This window comes from Channa argus, chromosome 1 (assembly GCF_033026475.1).
Source record: "Channa argus isolate prfri chromosome 1, Channa argus male v1.0, whole genome shotgun sequence".
Classification (NCBI taxonomy): domain Eukaryota; kingdom Metazoa; phylum Chordata; class Actinopteri; order Anabantiformes; family Channidae; genus Channa; species Channa argus.
Window position 1 is genome coordinate 14,161,892 of NC_090197.1, and position 20,727 is coordinate 14,182,618.

Consider the following 20,727-nt stretch of genomic DNA (forward strand, 5'->3'; position numbering starts at 1 on the left):
TATCTGAAAATATTGTTAACTCTTATTTCTTAAAACGATCCAAGACATTTCTACTGAGAATAAGATTAGAGTAGGTTAATATTTCTTTTACATTAAAGCACATCATCCAATATGTCATTCTGACAGGTCCTGACAGAGTTGCACTGTTGCACTGTGTGAGCTTTGCTTCAGTAATGCACTGCCTTTTTTACTTTGTACTTTCCCTCGCCATGCTAAGTAGGTCAACCCAATATTTGAAAAGGGGTTTCAAATAAAACAGATGTCTCAAATAAAAGTAATCCCTTCCTTTGAGTACACTTGACAAACAAAAAAGTGAAAATGCAGGTTTGGGAGGCCTTTGTTGTTTCCTTTGCTGTCAGGTAACTAAGATCATTTGCTTTCAAGCCTCAGTTGAAAAATGAAAAAATGTGATCATGCCCCTTGTTGCTCTCTTTCTCTCTGTGTGCTTTCAGGCACCACCATCCCTCCTCTTTTGAATAGTACATCTAACAACCTCTACCTTAGCTTCAGCTCTGACATTAGTGTCTCAGCTGCAGGTTTTCACCTGGAATACACAGGTAAAATGGCTTATCTTTTACACTTCTTTTTTCTTTGACTTATTCGGTAAATACACAATAATGACTGGAACCTTAATAACAGTGTGATTTCTTCTTGGCAGCTATTGGTCTGGAATCATGTCCAGAGCCTCAGACTCCAAACTATGCCATTAGACATGGGGACAGATTTATGGTCGGAGACGTTGTGCAGTTCTCATGTGAACAAGGATACTCTTTGCAGGTACAAATACACAAACTATATACAGTATAGCTACTGTAAATCTCTATATTTTTGTTCTTCTGTACAGACTTATACTAGCTGCAGAGTAGCCCTACTACACACACGCACTATTTGCAGCTATTTTCTGAAAACCAACTGCCTGATATGTATATGAAATCATTAAAGGTTGCTCAGCTTCTCTGATGTGCCGCCATTCACTCTTTTTATCCCCTGGCTGCACGATCCAAGAACTGTTTAAATTGTGAATGAGAAGAAAACCCCGCTCTTGGGTGGTTTTCCCAGCTCTTACTAAAAATACAACTCTGCTGTGGTTTACAAAACTCCAGCATAATACATATCTGTGGTGTGGTTAGCCTGTGCAGTAAAGCATAAAGCTCCAATAGAAGTTTGTCTTTCTTATGGTTAATATACAGATTTAAAGTATTAATACAGATATTGTTGTTGGGGAAAAATGAAACATGTGTAAAACTAGTTACTGTAAATGGAGATTCCCTATTGCTGTATAGTAATAAATGTGGACACTTTTACATTTCTAGGGCAATGCCCATATCACCTGCATGCCTGGACCTGTTAGAAGATGGAACTACCCTGTTCCACTATGTCTAGGTAGGTGCTCTAAACATACACACACACACACACACACACACACACACGCGTGCGCGCGCATTCAGGCCTAGATAAACTGAGGCACATTCAAACCTTTGCTGCTGCATAAATGATGCAAGCAGTCTCTGTTGCCTTCTCTTACTCTCTGAAAACAAGCTGTTTGATCAATTTACTCTTCTGTGATGAGCTGATTATTTAGTATTCTGTTCAGAATATGATTAGGCTTTTAAACTGATGCAAAGCTATGCCAGAATCTGCCATAAACATGCACAGTGTGCCAAAGCATCAGCATGCACTGAGGCAAACTAGAGGAAACAAGCCCTGGACTCATTTCTACTTCCAGAATGCTAATTTATTCAAAAAGGCTATTTATTAAACACTCAGAATATTAATGTTGTATTCAAAATCGTGCAACATGTCAGGTTCAAGATATTGAAGTGTCCAGTCAGGAGCAGTATCTTTAAAAAGGTGATACGTGTCTGATGTTCTCATTGAGGTCATGCTCCTTCTTTTGATGTGCTGCTTTCAACACCGAACCACTGTTTTCCTTTTTATCTCTCTTATTGTTTTATGTATGTGGATGTGCATACACAATCATGATGAGTGTGTGCTTGTGTGAATCTAGCCCAGTGTGGCGGGTCTATGACAGATGTAAGTGGAGTGATTCTGAGTCCTGGTTACCCTGGCAACTACCCAAGTGGATTAGACTGCACATGGACGGTCAACTTACCTGTTGGTTTTGGTAAGAGACACTATCAACCTGTGACATAAGGAAGAAATATGTGTATCTTTCTTTCCCTTTGTGAATCTGGGTTATTTATTCGATGGATTTAGTCGGTCACTAAATGTCAGTGGCCTTTGTCCACTTTGTTAGATGCCTGCATGTGAAACTTACAATCCAAACGCCTTTCAGTTAACACACGTTAGGTTTTATTCCTGGCCTTTCTATCGTTGACGCTTCGTTGCCACAAATGTCATAATCTGTGTATTTTTCTCAGGTATTCATCTCCAGTTCCTAAATTTCTCCACTGAAGCGATCCATGATTATTTAGAGATCCGCAGTGGAACGCTGGAAACTGGCTCGGTCATTGACCGGTTCAGCGGCCCAGTCATCCCCAAGCCTCTGTTCAGTACCACCCACCAGACCAGCTTTTTCTTCCACAGTGACTATTCACAAAACAAACCAGGGTTCCACATCACTTATCAAGGTAAATTTTATTTCTGCAAGTTCCTCTCCAACATCTTGTTTACACTTATTTGCTAAGCAAAGAAAAGTGCAGACATCAGGCTATGGTGTTTACTTCAACAATAAGAGCAACTGTTTATTTTGAAATGTATTCATTCCTTAATGGTAAATATGTTTCTTTACCTCTAGAGCACTTAATAAAACATTACAGGGCTCATATGGGCCCTCATTTCTGGACTGATTTCAGTGGTTGCATGAGTTTAATATTTGTTACATGAGGCACGAAAAAGGTTTTGGGCAGTCTTATATTTATTATGACTAATCTTGTAGATAGTCTAAATTTGTTACGGCTAATTCCATTAATGTGCAAATTACAGTGCCTGATGAATAATACCTTTTATCTCATCACAGCAGCACTGCCAAAGTGTTTTAAAACAGGACAAATGTGAACTCTGGCAGTTTTTATTATTTCCATCACTTATTATTTCAAATGTTCATCTTTCTTAGTTATTGTATGTCTTTCTTAAGTCAAACTAACCATTTCCCCCTGCACACTCATCCTTTATCTACGATAAGGTACCCTGCTAAGTACTGGATTTGTCAGATTTAGAAAATTTCCCTCTGGGGAATAATATAGTATCTATCTATCTAATTTAAGTATTTTAGAAACATTAAAAGAACAAGTATTGGTATAAAATGGCACCAAAATCAGGACGATTTTCACTCTATTTTTTACACTAAACATTTAAAAACCACTGGTTTGGTTAGGTTAAGGCACAAAGACAACAGTGTTAATTTAGGATTATGTACATGTACATTTCAGTGTTTTTTTCTGACTGAATTGTTTGTGGCTTTTCAGAAAAGCTTCAATACACATTTACAGGAGCAAAATACATCCTTTTGATCATAGTCATTACTTTTCAGTCAGACTATTCCACAGTTGTATCCATTGTCCTTGACTAACTAGAGATGGATTATTGTCTCTCCAGCCTACCAGCTCCAGAGTTGTCCAGACCCTCGTCCATTTCGAAATGGCATTGTGATTGGCACGGATTTTAGTGTTGGGATGACAGTGTCATTTGAATGTCTGCCTGGATATTCTCTGATCGGAGAGGCTTCACTCACATGTTTACATGGAATTAGCAGGAACTGGAACCACCCGCTACCCCGATGTGAAGGTAATTCAGAGGCTCTTCAGTGTACCACGTCTGTTTTGTGTGAACTCATTACACAATAGTTTTTGGTCACCATCTTCTTTAATGTTTTGTGTGTTTAGAGCTTGAAGTGAAAAAGCAAAGTGTTGTGTTCTCTTCTACTTTCCTGTACAAACATCTTTCTTGTTATATCTGACTTTGGCACACAACATTTATTTACCTGCCATTGCTGTTTTTGGAAATTATGGAAAAATGTGTTTTGTACATACACACATGTGCAACTTGTAAACCAAGTGGAAAAAAAAAACGTATTATTCACCTTATTTAATGAGTCAAAGTAAAAGGGAACAATAAAACCAAAAAAGTAAGAAAGATGACTCACAAGTTGTTGTGCATTTTACAGGTGATTGTGAACAGAAGTTAGTCTAGATTTTATGTTTGGCAACTACACACGATTAAACGTATTTTTTAATTATTTTCTCTGTTTGAAGGCTAGACCTTAAGGAGTTCACGTATTTAAGGACCCTCAATTTATAAAACTGTGAATTTTTATAGCTCTTAGCTGTGGCAGCATCACATCACTGATAAGGACTACCTGAGCTGCAGAGCTGTAATAAAACTTTAATTACAATTCATTAACAGTATTAGCTGTCTAGTGGTCATTAAATGGCTGACAGAGAAATGTCTGGTCTCAATCATCCAAATGCACCCAGACATTTACTAAAGGTTCAAAACTGTGATGCTAACTTCCTTGTATATTATTAAAGGGTTTTCTGTTTACTTTTTATCTCACAGCTCTGTGTGGTGGTAACATCACATCGTTAAATGGAACCATTTACTCTCCTGGTCACCCTGAGGAATACCCCAACTTCCAGGACTGTGTGTGGAGTGTGAGAGTTCCTCCTGGACACGGGATTTACATCAACTTTACTGTGCTGAGCACTGAGCCCATATACGACTACATTACTGTCTGGTAGGTACTTGACTTGTTTTGCATATTTACTTTACTTCCTAACTGACGCGGATCTTCTTTATGTGCTCTGCATTCTTCCCCTGCACTATCAAGGTTTTTTTCACTGAGAAAATTAAGTTTTATTTGACCTAAGAGCCTTAAATTAGTTACACATATTTGGGTGACTTTGCTATACACACGTACATGCTTTCCCTCTTACACAGGATGTCACGCGCTTTAACATCTTTTCAGAGCTGACCACTAATTGGCTAAATTTCCACAAGGGTTACTATGACTACAGACATCTCTCCTCGAATATAAAGTTACTCTGGCATAATTTATTTCTTTTTGTTTCTCCTGTTTCTTTTTAGCCATTAGGTCTTCTTTCCTTCTCTCTGCTCCTTATACTAACTCTACTGCTCAGTCGGTCTTATACAACATGTTATAAACACCCTTCTCCCTCAAGCTGCCCAGCCTTACTGTCTTCATTTCTCTTTTTGAATAGAGGAGCCATTGGCAACAGCAGACATTTTGTCAATGTGTGTGTTTAATCGGTGCTTAGATACCATGTTACCTAGTTATCTGCAGCTACATGATGGTAGAAAACCATAAATAGACTACACAGTCTATTGCTATGGTTGCCACGTTTCTGCCCCTCTGGCTTTATAGCTACAGCCTCTTTCCTATAAATAGACCACAGAGTGCAACGTCAACAGTTTTGGAGCGTCACCTGGCATACAGACATAGAGAGGTAGGGCTATGCAGGGAAAACATTCAAACAGCAGGGTGAGACATAGTTTGGTGGTGATACATTTCCTTGCAAGTCAGATATTTTTAGACCACATAGTGGCCAAATGGGTTGTGGCTTGATTCTGTTTTTCTTTTTTTACTGTATAGATGTATTAAATGTAGACATTTTGCTAAGACTGGCTGTATACAGCAAACACTGTTGAGCCATGTGCTGTCCACCTACAGCCAATTTTGTGAATTCCATTAATTGTTTTCTAGAGCTCCTCCAGATGGAATCATCTGAAATCCTAATGATGAAAACTGAACTTGTTTGCTAGAAACAGAAAAATGTTTTAATAGAGGGAGGCAGAGGGAAGTTCAAAAGCATTAACGTACATTTTCATCTCGACCTAAAGCCAAAAAGCAAGTTGAAAATTGGTAAAGTTGTCATTTAAGTCAATGAGTCATTCTTGTTAGTCAAGCAAAAATGATTACTATGCATTTTTGACTAGTCAAAATGAATTTGACTTACAGTTTTTGGCTGGTCATAAAGACACTGGAGATGTCTGTAATGTGGATTCCATTGGTCTATTGAATGCTAAAATTTCAGTGACATTATATTTTGGATTTTCAAGATAAATTGACTACTCACAATTTTTTCAGTCTTAAATCGTCATTCTTACTTGTCACGATGCAATTATAGGTATCGTAAATAAAATTTAGATTATTAACATTGTAATTTCAGCCATTCGGAATGCAGATTTAGATTCTTGAAATGTAATTCTGGATATTCAGGTGAACTACCCAGATTTATTTAATACTATAAAAGGCCTGCCACAGGCACACAGCCACAATGCTGACTCCCTGTAGAGAGCACAGTGTCAGTGGTAAAGGTGTGATTTTCTTTCACAGCAGTCTCTACAGTCCAGAGCCAGCCAACCTGACAGACAGTCTGCTAATTGGTCTCATACTGGGAAGGCTTACTACAGGACTTCATGATAAAAATTAGCATACATATCACAGATGTTGCTTTGCATTGTGCGACCTCACACAGTAAAGCCTTCCCTGCATTTTCTACGTTACCATACTGTACTGATAATTGTTAGAAAGTGATGGAAACTACTCTGACTTTGATTTTGAACAACCCACCATGTATCTGAGGAGGGGGTGAGTCCTTACATAACTTGACAGGTATAATTGGCCTCATCCAAAACACTTAACAGCAGGAAATAATCATTTCATTTAACTTCATGATGATACTTTTTAATTGCTGATAATGAGCCCACTATTGGTTAGTTCCAGTCTGACAGCTGGTGGGGCTGTCATTAAAGGTGAAATATGCTCATGACATTGCACTGAGAGCCTGACCTAACATTTCTCAAATAACATCCTGCCTGCTTTTTGTGGTAATTGCGTAACGTTTCATGAATGTCAGGACCATATTAGTGACAAAACTAAAGCCAAGTCTACACCAGGATTCACATTTGTTATTCTTATGATCTGACGACAGTTCAATCAATATTTATGAACTTGAGCATCCCAAAGCAGAAATAAGAGAGCCAAAGCATTGCACTGCCTTGTTCTCAAGAGACCAAATGGGGCTGCTCTTTATAAGCCAACTGGAATTTGAGTTTGTGGGGGGTTTATGTCTAAATGAGCATTGTGACATTGTAGTTTAGATTGTTTTGAGGCAGGAAGATGGGTCTATATTCATGCACAATCACTCGACGCAGGTATTTTGTCACATAATGTCCATCTCCATTTGCAGTCAATGGAGCAGCACCAGGTTTTGTCCCATAAATATTGTCATCTCCTCTGTCGTTTTTTTTTTTTTTTTCCAAGCCTCGGAGGAACCATTTCCTGATCACAAATAGCCTTTTAACTGCCAGAGATGACTGCAATAACTTAATAAAATTCAGTTTGAGGTGAACTTTTCTCTCCTCAAGTTCTATAAAGAAAGATCACGTCCATTCATTTATGGATTTTTAGTTTCTGATTGCCCCATTTCTAACACAAGTTTGCTTTGTTTCTTCATAGGGATGGCCCAGACCAATCATCTCCTCAGATCGGCCAGTTTAGTGGAAACACGGCTTTAGAGTCAGTCTACTCGACCTCTAACATCATTCTCATCAAGTTCCACTCTGACTTCTCTGGAGCTGGCTTCTTTGTCTTGAGTTACCATGGTAAGACTACAACATCATTATCAAAGTTGTCTCTGAGCTGATGGTTATATTATTTACTGTATAAGTGCCACACGTCTCTGTCTCCTTACAAATACCATCCTCATTAACAGTTTTCTCCGTAGCTGGCTTTGTTTTCCTGACATACAGTAGTGAAACTATAATGTTATCATTATTTATAGCTGCAGTGATGCCATCGATCTGTTTGTGTTAGTTTCTCTTCAGCTTTATCCTCATTAAGTTCCACTCTGACATTGTTCCTTTGATTCATAAAGTTTGGTATTCTACTAGAAGTTTTCACTCTCCGATATTATTAACAATTATCAAAAGAAAACCATAGAAACCTGAAAAAAACATTTTTTTTTTCAAATTATCTTTAAATTATTTAATTTCGTTTGGCGCTATAGTCGTGCAACAAAGTGATATTTTAGAAGGAAAATGTAACCACATAAAATTATACTTATAAGAATTAGAAGATTTTGATTTTAAAGTGCCCTGGTACAGATTGTGTTACATACACAAACACAGGAATAAACCTCCTCCACAGAGTTGTGAAGATTTTTTTTTGCTGCTCTTTCTCCATGTCAAAACTGTCTCTGCCATTCAGTTTTTCATTCAATTTCAATCTTTCTTCATGTTATCTCAGTTATGGCAGCACAGAAAATAATCAATTAAAATTATTATTATCCAGAACAGTAAAAAGTTAAAAGTTTAGATTCAATGTTTTGGCTATATTTTCCACCCGTAGCTTGAAACATGTTATTGTGTATGTATCTTTTTTGTTGTTGTTTTTTAATTCACAACAAAAGAACAAAACACTGAAACCCAATACAGAACATAACAGCTAGTACTTGATAGGACAAAAAGACAAGACATACTGTATGTGACCTATGTACAGTGTGTGTTGCTTGAGTGTAATTCGTCTTTGTATTGTAGCAGCCAGGTAAAATGCAACATTAACTGTCTATAATGATGTTTTTATGTATCCAACACTTCAATGCACTGTTTCTTGATCATCAGTTTGTTTACTTAATCATTCATGGGAATATATAGAGTGTAGCATATGAGGTAGGTACTGTATGTCTTACTCCATCACAGCCTTTAATAATTATTCTAAATAATGTATAAATTAACTAGTGTTGTCATTATAATGTGTCATGAAACTAAAATGATGTTTTAATGCTGGCAGTGCAAGGTTTTCAGTACACAGAGGCGCGCACACACACACACACACACACACACACACACTAAATTCTTAGGTGCCTGAAAAGTGACAGAATGGTTACTAATGAGTCTAACTTTTCTTTACTCCTTTGCCCTTAACAACACAGTGTGTCATTTGGTCTCTCTCCCACACACAAATACTGGATGTACACATATATTCAATGCATTCTTCTTGCTTTCTTGTAAAGCCTGTGTTTGCTTCTTTCCAAATGTTTCTGTTTATTGCTCTTTAGTAAAAGCACGTCAAGTTGGGTTTCTGAGAAGGGTTTCCTTTTCCTGACAGATGACACGTTGTTAATGAATTTCATTTGGCAGGTTTTAACTGTCAGCTGTCAGATTCACACAGGAATAGTACAATCTGATGCATTCAAGTCTATCTCCAATTTCTGCCTTATTGTATGATATACAGCAGAGAATGACAGATATGAAGGAGAAGGGATGACATGCATGGCAGTGGGTGTTAGCGTTATTTTGTCCCTTCTAATTCATAAGTCATAAGAAAGGGAACACTATATTTGTTACTTTTCTTATTCTTAGGTAATAAACACAGGAGGAATAGGCACCATCTTCGATTTTTCTTGTCACAATGAGAGACAAAGTTTCTCTCTGTGTCCTTTAGTAATGCAACTGAAATTTAGAATGTCACAGTTTCCATCTGAGACAGCTGCTAGAGTGCAGTTTTGCTTTGAAATGCCAAATAAATCCCAAAGGTAGTATCAATCCACTGTTTTGGGATGTTTATGTCATTGTCCTTCTATTTATACAGAGATGAGGACCATACGTTGTTGAATAATGTTGTCATGAACATGAGACTGAGGAAGCCGATGTGATATGAATGTGGAAGTAGCTATAAAAATGCTCTCAGAGCTTAGTGAGATCAGTGACTGCTCATAGGGATCCTCTCCTCTTTCTCACAAAACATACACATGCACACACTCAGACATGCTCACACACACACACACACACACACGGACCACAGGGCTTTGATATGCATGAGAGCAGCAGATACTATTGGCAGGTCTCATTTTCATAGTCAATTTCATCCTGACTTATAGCCCTCAGCCCTTTCTGCCTCTCTCTCCCTTAGTCCTCCTCCTCCCTCTGTCTGTATTTTCTCTCTCTCTCTCTCTCTCTCTCTCTCTCTCTCTCTCTCTGTTAGTGAGTGATCTATGGCCATGCAGTAATATTGATTACAGCCTTCAGCTCAGTAGCTCAGAAGTCAGTTCCTTTTTTATGATTCAAGGCAGTGTTCTGTGTTGCAAGTCTGTTTCCAGGCTTTGCTGACTTGACCATCTGAACTTAAAAAAGGTGAAGTTAAACTGATCGGACCAAGAAATAAATGAAATAAACAGAAAACACTCTGCTCTGGATGGTTGTTACAAGCACGGACACTGGAAATTACACAGCAGTGCAAGTAGACCAGCAAGTCACATTTAAAACATTGACAAAAGTTGACTTATTGCCAGTTTCCAGTAATTTAAAAGGTCTTATAATTTCCCTCTCTTTTCAAACCCAGGTGAGGTTTACCTACCACATTTCTTTTCACACATCCTAATATAATGTCCCTCTCTTTGTCCTCTCTCCCCTCATCTGGCATGTCTGTTCTCCTAGCCTACCAATTAAGGGTTTGCCAGCCTCCTCCAGAAGTGCCCAATGCTGACATACTGATGGAGGATGGAGAGCTAGAGATAGGTGAGCAGTCTGCCTGGCATGCCACAGATGTGTCACTCTGATGACTGATTCTAGATGGTGCTTAATTTTATGCTTGTATGACGATTCATATATATTCATATATATATATATATATATATATATATATATATATATATATATATATATATATATATATATATATATATATATATATATATATATATATATATATATATATATATATATATATATATATATATATATATATATATATTTTAAATCGTTATGAGCTTTTTAAGAAACTGCTGCTGATATGTTATTGTCAGTATGTTTAAAAAATGCACTTTATATAGTAGTAGAGGAAATATTGAGATTTTGTGCCTCCAGGTGACATCATCAGGTACAGATGTCATCCTGGATTTACGCTGGTTGGCAGTGAGATTCTAACCTGCCGCCTCGGAGAAAGACTACAGATGGATGCACTACCTCCAACGTGTCAAGGTGTGTGTATGACAATACAGTACTTCACTTAGAAATAGTTAAACTCCTAGTAGTTGATGTTGGAAATTTTGAAAATAACAAACACTATAAGTTAATTTTATATAACCATTTCCCTCCCTTCCTTTCTGTCTGTAGTACAATGTCCTGCACATGATGTGCGATATGACTCATCAGGTGTCATTCTGAGCCCTGGTTGGCCAGAGAGCTACCCAAACCTCCAAATGTGTTCATGGAGCGTTACGGTAGAGAAAGGCTACAACGTCACCATTACCTTTGAGAGTTTCCACACTGAAAGAGAGTTTGACGTGCTGGAGATTTTTGATGGTAAAAAACACACTCAAACACACACACTGTGACAATTCAGCTGCCAAGTGCACTATTGTTAGAACCACAGGTGGCTCACACAAACACTCTTTCTCAAAGGTGCTGCTCTGTGTTGAAATAAAATGTGGGAAAAATTGGCATACAGCCGTACATAGAAGCAAAGTAGAACAGACATTATTTTTCAATGTCTCATTAGTTTTTTCTTTTTCTTACTCCCTTTTTCCTCTCTTCACCTTTGTCTTGTTTGCTCTCAGGCCCCTCACCCAACAGTCCCACTCTGGCAACGCTGAGTGGTGACCTGCCAACGCCCTTTAACCTCACAACCTCTCGTCATCAGTTCCTGGTCCGCTGGGCTTCAGACCATGGCACAAACAAGAAAGGCTTCAAAATTCGCTATGTTGGTGAGTACCAAAGTATGTATCCCAACTTTATTTTACTACTATTTTATACTATTACAATGCATGAAAATGAGGACAGGGTAGACAGACAGAAGATCAAAGAGATATTTGAAGAAGAAATGCACTTAGAGGAGTTGTTTAACCTCTAAGCTGTGTCAAAGATTACATTCTAATTATTTAAACATATGGGGACATTAAGAACGTTTTTTTTTTGGAGAACAGGTGATATTTAAGAGAGTTTTTATTCGTCCCACAGTGGGGAAATTCCCGTTTTAATCTCACCATGCAATATTTCTACCTTACTTCTGTCTGTCTCCTAAAAGGGTTTAAATAAATTCAATATGGGTTAGTTCTTAACTTTTTTCATTTAAGGAAAGCTTGGTGAGAACAGACATTGTTTTACAGCAAGCTTTTTATTTACACAATGTTGCACCTGGACCTGCTGAGTATAACTTTAGACTTATAGACACTAAGCACATTTACTTAGGAATTGGTCTTAAATGCTTTGATGAAGGGCATTTTTTTACAGTTGTGTAGAGGGGGTAGAGTTTTACCTGTGCAGTTGGCTTTTTCAGTTCATACCCTCTACTCAGGAGGCTGCTTCTTTAACCTTTAAAACACCACTGTTGTGTATGATGAATTATACCTGAATAATAACAGAACGCCCTGCCAGGGTTCTCACACCTAGTAACCTTATTTGGAAGCTGTGATTAATGTGAGCGTCTACAGGGATTGTTAAACATATGTTCTAAGCTCACAAATATCAAGGGGCCAAGTTGTTCTTGTTTTTTGTTTTTTTTAGCTTGCGTCAGACTAGTGTGACAACGTACCTCTAGTTCCTCTGTGCTAAGATATTATTATAAAAAGAACATCAATTTTTAATACTTTCTTTCCCACATAACTTTATGTTGTTTTATGAAGAAAGTTTGTGATTATATCAAGATATGTTAATACTTAATAATGCTAATAATATGAGAAGCCCTTGTTTGATTTTAAATAAGCACTTCTCGTGCTCACAACTACTTGAGGGAAAAGAACTTAGATTGAATCTGATGAGATATTGTCAGCTTGATGCCAATTCAATGATGGCAGCCCTTTGTGGCCATCCGCTTATAAAATGTTAGTGCTTTTTGAAATAAACTGTGTCACAGAGCTTTAATTAGGAATGATGAACAAATGGTAAAGAAATAAAAAATTAAAACATTCCTGGCAACAATTCTGTATTTTCAACGCAAGGCAAACATTAAAAGAAACAAAACTCCCTGACTAACACTTAAGGGTGTTTGATCATTTTGATTTAAAAAATCCACCACACATACGATGCTGGGCCAATTGCAGACAAGACAAACATGTAGAAAACAGCCTTTCCACTAATAAATAAGTCTAGTTAAAAACTTAATTATGGGCTCTTACCCAATTTGGAAAGCTACAAACAAGGCATGATTCCCAAATCAACATATAATTGGATCCAGGCCTGGATAAATTTCATGAGTGAAACACGGTGAAATTTCTACTGGTAGGAAATTACAGTACAGTACAACAAATGGACACAGTACGTACTTACATTATTGTATAGGGCCTTTATGTACTGTCCCGAAGTACAAAGACAGAGAGTGCAGTAAGTCCACATGTTGTTTATAGTGCATTCAGATCGTTTTCAGACCCGCTTCACCTTTTCAATTTTGTTATGTTGTAGCGTGATACTACAATCTTTCAAATTCATTTTTTTCTCATTATTTTAGACTCAGTACTCCATAATGACAAAGTGAAAACCGAATTTTAGAAATTTCTGTACATTTATTAAACAGGAAAAACTGAAATATCACATTGCCATAAGTATTCAGACCTTTTGCAACACTTTAAATTTAGCTCAGGTGCCTTCCTTTTATTTTGATCGTTGCTGAGATGTTTCCACACCTCGGCTGGGATTCACCTGTGGTAAATTGAAATTATTTGACATAATTTGGAAGCGCGCACACAGCTCTCTATAGAAGGCCCCACAGCTGACAAATCATATTGTATCAGGACAAAAGCCATTGCGTCAAAGGGACCACTCACCGAGCTCAGAGACCTGATAATTGCAAGGCACAGATCTGGGGAAGGCTAAAAAAACAATCTGCTGCACTGCAGTTTCCCAAGAGCACAGTGGCCTCCATAATTCTCAAAAGAAAGAAGTGTGGCAGAACCAGGACTCTTCGAAGAGCTGGTCAGCTGGCCAAACTGAGCAATCATGGAAGAAGGCTCTTGTAAGAGACGTAACTAAGAATCAATGAATGAGCTCCAGAGATCCCATCTAGAGAAAGGACAAAGTTCTAGAAGGAAAACCCTCACTGCACCTGGAAACACATGAAAGCCTGGGGTTTAAAAAAAACTGAAGGATTCTCAGACTGTGAAGTGCAAGATTTCATGGACTGATATAATCAAGATTGAACTTTTTTGCCTCAATTCTCAATGTTATGTCTGAAGGAAACCAGGGTCTACTTGTCATGTGCCAAGTACCATCCCTACAGTGCAGTATGGTGGTGACAGCATCATTCTTTGGGGTATTTTTAAGCAACAGGGACTGGGAGACTGGTCAGGGTTGGGGAAAACTAGTAGTAAAGCAGAGTGAAGTACAAAGATATCCCCAATGAAAGCCTGTTCCACAGTGCTCAAGACCTCAGACTGGGCGAAGGATTACTTTCCAACATGACAACATTCCTAAGCACACAGCCAAAACAACACAGGAGTGACTTAGACACAACCCTGTGAATGTCCTAGAGCGGCCATGCCAGAGCCCTGACTTAAACACTATTGAACATCTCTGGAGAGACTTGAAAATGGCTGTCCACCAATGGCCCCCATCGCTCCTGACTGAAGAAGAATGGGTGAAAATATCCCAATCTAGGTGTGCAAAGTGACTAGGTAGCCAAAACGACTAGAGGCTGTAATTAAGGCAAAAGGTGCTTCAACAACATACAGAGTAAAGGGTCTGAGAACCTATGTATTCATATTAATTTGTTATTATTATTATTGTGTGTTATAATGTAGTGATATTATGGGGAGTGGCTCAGTTGGTAAAGTGGCCACCCACTGAACCCTGGGGTGGAGGTTTGCAGAGTGCTCTTCACTTTTCGAAATGTACTGTATAGACAACAGATAAACTTAGACATTGCTTAACTTGTTGCCAAGCTGTGGGGAGCAGCACTCCCTGCACTGCACCTACTAATATTTTGTAGTGTAAATAATTAGTGTTTTTTGTGTACGACTTTTTCTTTAAATTGCATAACGCCAACGATGACTTTCTGACACATGTTGGCAGCATGTTCCACAGTAATGTCTAACATTTAATGTAGCTCACCGTATTGGTTGTTTCATCAACAAGCTTACTATTTGGTTTATTTGGCGTCCTCACAGCAAGTCAGATGGATCCTTGTTAGCCAAAAACACATAACGTTCTTGTAAAGAATATGAATGAGGTCAGTTATATCTCATCGCTGATTATAGATCTTTGTGTGTGTGTGTGTGTGTGTGTGTGTGTGTGTGTGTGTGTAATATCAGCAACTCTAAAAGTTTGATGATTTACCATAGTAATTAAAATTAGTCACTTAATGCAATAAGTGGGCTGTTAGATCTATGGCTTTAGTTGTTACCATGCCACATAATAGACCCCAAGTCTTGTCTAAGGACAGCTAGGGTTTTGGCTGAATTAAACCTAAAATTTTTAAATTCAAAAACTGATTACATTAAAAAAAGGGAAGTCACTTTCACAAAGAAAATGACTTTTTTTTTAAAATTACTTTTTAATTACAAAAAATTACCTGTATGGACATTATGTATATGTTAACAAAAGTTTATGCAAATAAGTGTACTGGACAAATTGCCGTATAATACATTTTTCATGATTATAAAAATGTAAATCTTCATTCAGGCATAAATCATTTGTAGAAGTGAACACTGTATTGCACAAAAATATTATTTAAATAAAAAATCCAGTATGATGTCAGGAATAGCATTACCACTGGCATTTATATTTTGGGTTGATGATACTTTTTCCAATGATGTAATTTGCTGCTTCCTGTTTTTAATGTAATTAAAATACTCCGAGTGAACTCATTTCAAATCTTTGGTTTTCAATTTTGTTTTTTCCACTCCAGCTTTGTACTGCTCCACCCCAGACTCTCCTCTTCATGGCTCTATCTCCTCTCAGAGTGGCGGCCATGTTAACAGCGTGGTCCGCTGGGCGTGTGATCGTGGTTACCGTCTTATTGGCAATGCTACAGCAACCTGTCGGCGCACACCCCTCGGATACCATGCATGGGATTCCCCCGTACCTGCCTGTCAAGGTGTGTTTTTCTGTGTCCAGTTAAATACCTAAAGATCAGCTGCTCTGAGGTGTTGAGTGGAGCAAAAAATCTGGTGATTATAATTTGCAAAAAAAATAATGTAGCAGTAGTTTAATTCACTACAAAAAACATTAATTTAGTTGTTTCTTTTTTCCAAGCTTTGGAAAGTTTAAAGAAAGTTTCATGGGTTTTGCTATTCACAGGTTAGCTGGCTGAGGGACTTCCCCCTTCCCTGTGTTCACCAAACCTAAGGCTAAAATTAAAACAAATATTGCAGCTTCTTCTTGCTGATATATTTAAGGTTAAATATTAAAGGTATAACCCACAATTTTTTGCTTAAGTTTAGTCACAACACACAGCTCTCTTTATATAGAGTTAAGTAACCACATCCCCACAAGTTAAGAAGGTTAGATGTAACTAAATGAGACTGAGAACTCATAAGTATAGTACAAGTACAGCTGCTACTGCCACAGGAAATAAAAGTCGCTGTTACTGACCTGTTTAGCAGACACAGATCACTTTCCCCTTGATGTCATCTAATGTGTGCACTTAAAACACATCAGGTTTCTGGAACTACTCTGTGCCAGCTTTTTCTCACTTGCCCTCCTCTTTGTCTGTGTTGCACAAGCAAGAGCACTCCTTCTGCACATTAGCTATAATTACCCATCCCTACCTAAATTCCCTTTCCCCAATTTATGAAGCCAGGATTTTGTACCTCCACATGAGGTTTTACAGACACACACAGTGGATGGAGAACTAGAGGAATATGAGGGAAAATGTGCTGAACCGACAAAATATACAATGATTTACAACCACAGACTATTTTAATGTACCTAATAACAGATAATAAATTAAATGAAACATTCAGTAAAGTTCGATGCTAACTTGACCTGCAGCTAATTTAGTTAGAATTCATAGAACTGCTCGAACAGATGTATTGTAGAAAACACAACAAGTTCCACCTCGCTATGAAATCCTCAAAACTCCATTTCTCCTCTGAGCACAGTTTATTCAATGTTCTCCAGATCACATGTATTTTGCTTTCAAATGAGTCAAATTCCAAATTATTTTTTAAAGGAAATCTATATGAATTTCACATAACTCATTTTCTAAATGATCTGAAATGTAAATGATGAAATCTGTTTTTACCTAACTCTTAGTGCCTACTATGTATTTTTTCTGAATATTATCCAGTATGTGCTACAAGGACTTGATGCTTTTTTTTTTTTTATAGTGCACTTGGTATTCTCTAATCCTACACATCAAATTACCTTAGGAAGACACAGCTCATAGCTTGTATTGATTGAAAGTCAAATGAAGGATGCATGGCAGCTTGTCAACACTGTGCAATAACAGCGAGGTGCTCTACAAACCAGTCTATTTAAAACCACAGTGGAATAGCATGTCCAACAAGATGGATATGTATTATTAGTTTTAACCTGAGATAAAGCACATCTTTATTGTATATTTCTAGTTTATGGCCTTGAATCCCCAGAAACATTAAAAAGTATATATGAAACACTTTGTATCCGACAGTCTTGGTTATTCGTTAAGGCTTCTGTTTGCATGCTGTCTTTTTAACCAGTGTGTTTCTGTCCTCCCCTAGCTGTTTCATGCGGGCCACCCAAGGCTCCTATAAACGGCGGCATTTTAACAGCTGACTACTCTGTTGGAACCAGAGTTTCCTATTTTTGTAACGATGGGTACAGACTCTCCAGTAAAGAGCTGACATCAGCCATCTGTCAGCCTGATGGAACATGGAGCAACCACAATAAGATACCACGGTGTTCTGGTTAGTGTCACATGGATATCAGTAAAATATCAACAAATCTGACAGTGTTACTAATTTGGATATATTTAAGAGTAGCTTTGGCTTTAAATTAAAAACTCCAAAGAGATTTTTATTGCTTCAGATATATATAAAAAAAAAACAGATAAGAGAAAACCTACATTACATTTTTCAATCTGTGATAATTATGAGCTCTCACATAGGTATATTCATGTGGCCTTATTTTCTCTTCTCATTACTTCTCTCTGTAGTGGTAGTGTGTCCAAGCATCGGGTCATTTTCTCTAGAGCATGGCCGGTGGAGGATTGTTAACGGCTCGCATTACGAATACAGAACTCGTATTGTGTTCACCTGTGACCCAGGATACTACAGATTAGGTCCCGCCCACATTCAGTGCTTACCCAATGGCGTGTGGAGTTGGAGAAACGAGCGACCGCACTGCCAAAGTGAGTGAACAAAGTGACCAGTGTAGCTCATAACCGTTAAAAACACCAATTTATCATTATTACAATTTTGAACATGTAGGCATGGGAATCACTGCATATAGCAGTAAAATATTTCAGCTTTATGTTATTATGTCAGTAATAACTATTCACGTCTCATATTTGTGTTTTTGGTATTATTTCATGTATCTGATATTTGATTTTACAGTGGTTAAAAATAGCAACCATTTGCTCTTGCATACAGTGGCTCTTTGGAAAAATCTGGTTATATGGGAAATAACTCTTCTTCTTCTTCATCACCTGGCAACTTGTAGAAGCAAAGAAATAGTCTGATAATAGATAACAAGCTGTGAACAAATAATTAAACTGTTGAGTTTTAAATGTCTTTTCCACTCATTTTAAGCAGTCACCAGCAGGTCCCCTCCTGTCTTCAGTTCTTATGTGTTGCACATTAAACCACAATAAAAAAATGAGATGGATGATACCATCCAAATTATAGTTAATACTGATGAATAGGAGTTATTCCCTAAGGACCCCTGGGTTTGTGTTTAGCCTAGCATCACCAGTAAATGACCTATTTTCTTCCTGAATCCTTTTATCTTGTGGAAAATTGGAAGAGCAGGGGACAGCTTGTAAAAATGTCTTCAATTAAATGGGAAAAACTAGACCCAATGAGTCCAAAGATCAACAGGTTTATATAAAATCACGTAACTTTAAAGCGCCTCAATTTGTCATTTCTCATTATTCTGCATTTCAAATAGTAACAAGTGATTACAAAGACTTTTTAAGAGCATTTTTTAGCATTATGAAAGTGTAGGGAGTGCTGAGGAGGGAGACACTTTTTATTTTGGTAATAACAATAATCCATCCTGTGTGAAGTAAGCAACATTACCAGGAAAAACACTTTTTTATAGTTGGGTTGTCAAATGATAAATATTTGTAATCATGATTAATTGAAGACTGTCCATAGTTAACTGCGATTAATTGCAAATGAATTGCATGAGTTTACTGTAAAAAAACGTTTTGTTAAGCTTTAATACTGAACATAGGAGTGGACACATGGTACATACGGTATTAACTAGGTGAAGCCACTTAATTTGAGGCAAACAACAGTTAATTTAACTTAGGCATAATTAATTTATTTATCTGCAAAGTCGCACTGAATTAATATTTATATACAATCCCCGGCCACTTCATTAGGTACACCTGTACATTCTAATGCAATCCAACACTGCAGCTCTGTTATGAATTCTACTTTTACAAATTTATGATTCTATGTTTTTAAGTTGAAACTGTCAGAGAGTTCATAGTTCTACAATGTGTTTCTTGTTAAGGTCATAGTAGGTGATGTAGTTGTACTGGAGTCCATTATATTAACAGGTTTGACAAACATAGTTGGGGGTGCTAAAATACATTTTGCCCTAATGTGTTAGTATCATGTTAACCCTAATATTATAACTCGCATAGCTGTATGTTGCAATAATAACCTATAGTTGTCCCTAAATCCTATGACACACTGGACTGAAGTATGAAGAGAACTTTCATCTAATCCGTGTTCTTTCTTGGAAGAGTTGCCTTGACATTTCTGAAGTGTCGTCTGCTAGTTTTTGCTGGGGATTCCTTGACAGTTTGAATAAGTGTTAATTTTCTTCAAAGATTTCTGTGACGTTTGAAAACTTACTGTACAGTTATTTTCGTCATCAGGCATTTCTGAGAATAGCAAAGTAAACAATACTGGCACCAGATTTTGCATTCTTCAGCATTACTGACTGACTTTCTGAGATTAACTTGGTGCTAAATTGGTGCACAACTGCTATTGAATTGCATGAGTCTGCCTGTGTATTTCAGTTATCTCCTGTGGCGAGCTGTCATCTCCACCTAATGGGAAGAAAATTGGTACTCAGACAACATTTGGTGCTACAGCCATCTTCACCTGTGATCCTGGCTTCATGCTGGTGGGGTCAGCTGTCAGAGAGTGCCTGTCATCTGGGCTTTGGAGTGGAACGGAAACAAGATGTTTAGGTATGTAACCACTAGCACTAAAGTAGTAGTAGTAATGTATTTAAGCACAGTATGGAAAGTTTGTACATAATAGTAAGGCCTGTGGCATATACTGCATGCTAACACACAGATACACACTGAAACAAGCACTATTAGAGGGGGAGTTTTAAAGGTGCGTTTTTTCAAGTTAATCTAATGACGACAGGCATTAAAAGTAGCTTTGTGCCCTACACAGCTGTGTCCCTCTCTGGCCTCGTCCACCTCGCAATCCAAACTAGCAGAAGCAAGCTTCTGCTGCGCACACACTAATTTCAATCTGAATGTTTTTATATATATATATATATATATATATATATATATAATGCTACTTTCTTCTGTCAAAGCAACAGCCAGAGGTAACAGATGTTGTGACACTGAGCTGTCACTTCAGCACCAAGCCTCTCTAGAAACAGCGCTTCCCAGAATACTTCACAGGCTGAGAGGGA

General features: G+C 37.6%; 1 protein-coding gene across 7 annotated transcripts in view; it reads left to right on the forward strand.

Moving 5' to 3' along the window:
- Nucleotides 1-20,727, forward strand: part of csmd3b (CUB and Sushi multiple domains 3b) — a 310,165-nt gene that overhangs the window by 257,205 nt on the left and 32,233 nt on the right. For 3 of the 7 annotated variants that reach the window (XM_067499712.1, XM_067499744.1, XM_067499720.1), the window contains exons 40-55: nt 453-557; nt 659-777; nt 1,314-1,383; nt 2,009-2,125; nt 2,382-2,591; nt 3,559-3,747; nt 4,519-4,696; nt 7,442-7,587; nt 10,420-10,500; nt 10,849-10,962; nt 11,098-11,286; nt 11,541-11,699; nt 15,821-16,009; nt 17,616-17,801; nt 18,050-18,244; nt 20,090-20,263. In XM_067499712.1, the coding sequence (XP_067355813.1) occupies nt 453-557; nt 659-777; nt 1,314-1,383; nt 2,009-2,125; nt 2,382-2,591; nt 3,559-3,747; nt 4,519-4,696; nt 7,442-7,587; nt 10,420-10,500; nt 10,849-10,962; nt 11,098-11,286; nt 11,541-11,699; nt 15,821-16,009; nt 17,616-17,801; nt 18,050-18,244; nt 20,090-20,263 (2,421 nt within the window). The remainder of the gene's footprint in view (nt 1-452; nt 558-658; nt 778-1,313; nt 1,384-2,008; nt 2,126-2,381; nt 2,592-3,558; nt 3,748-4,518; nt 4,697-7,441; nt 7,588-10,419; nt 10,501-10,848; nt 10,963-11,097; nt 11,287-11,540; nt 11,700-15,820; nt 16,010-17,615; nt 17,802-18,049; nt 18,245-20,089; nt 20,264-20,727) is intronic. The other 4 variants (XM_067499726.1, XM_067499734.1, XM_067499750.1 and 1 more) reach the window with 3 other exon arrangements.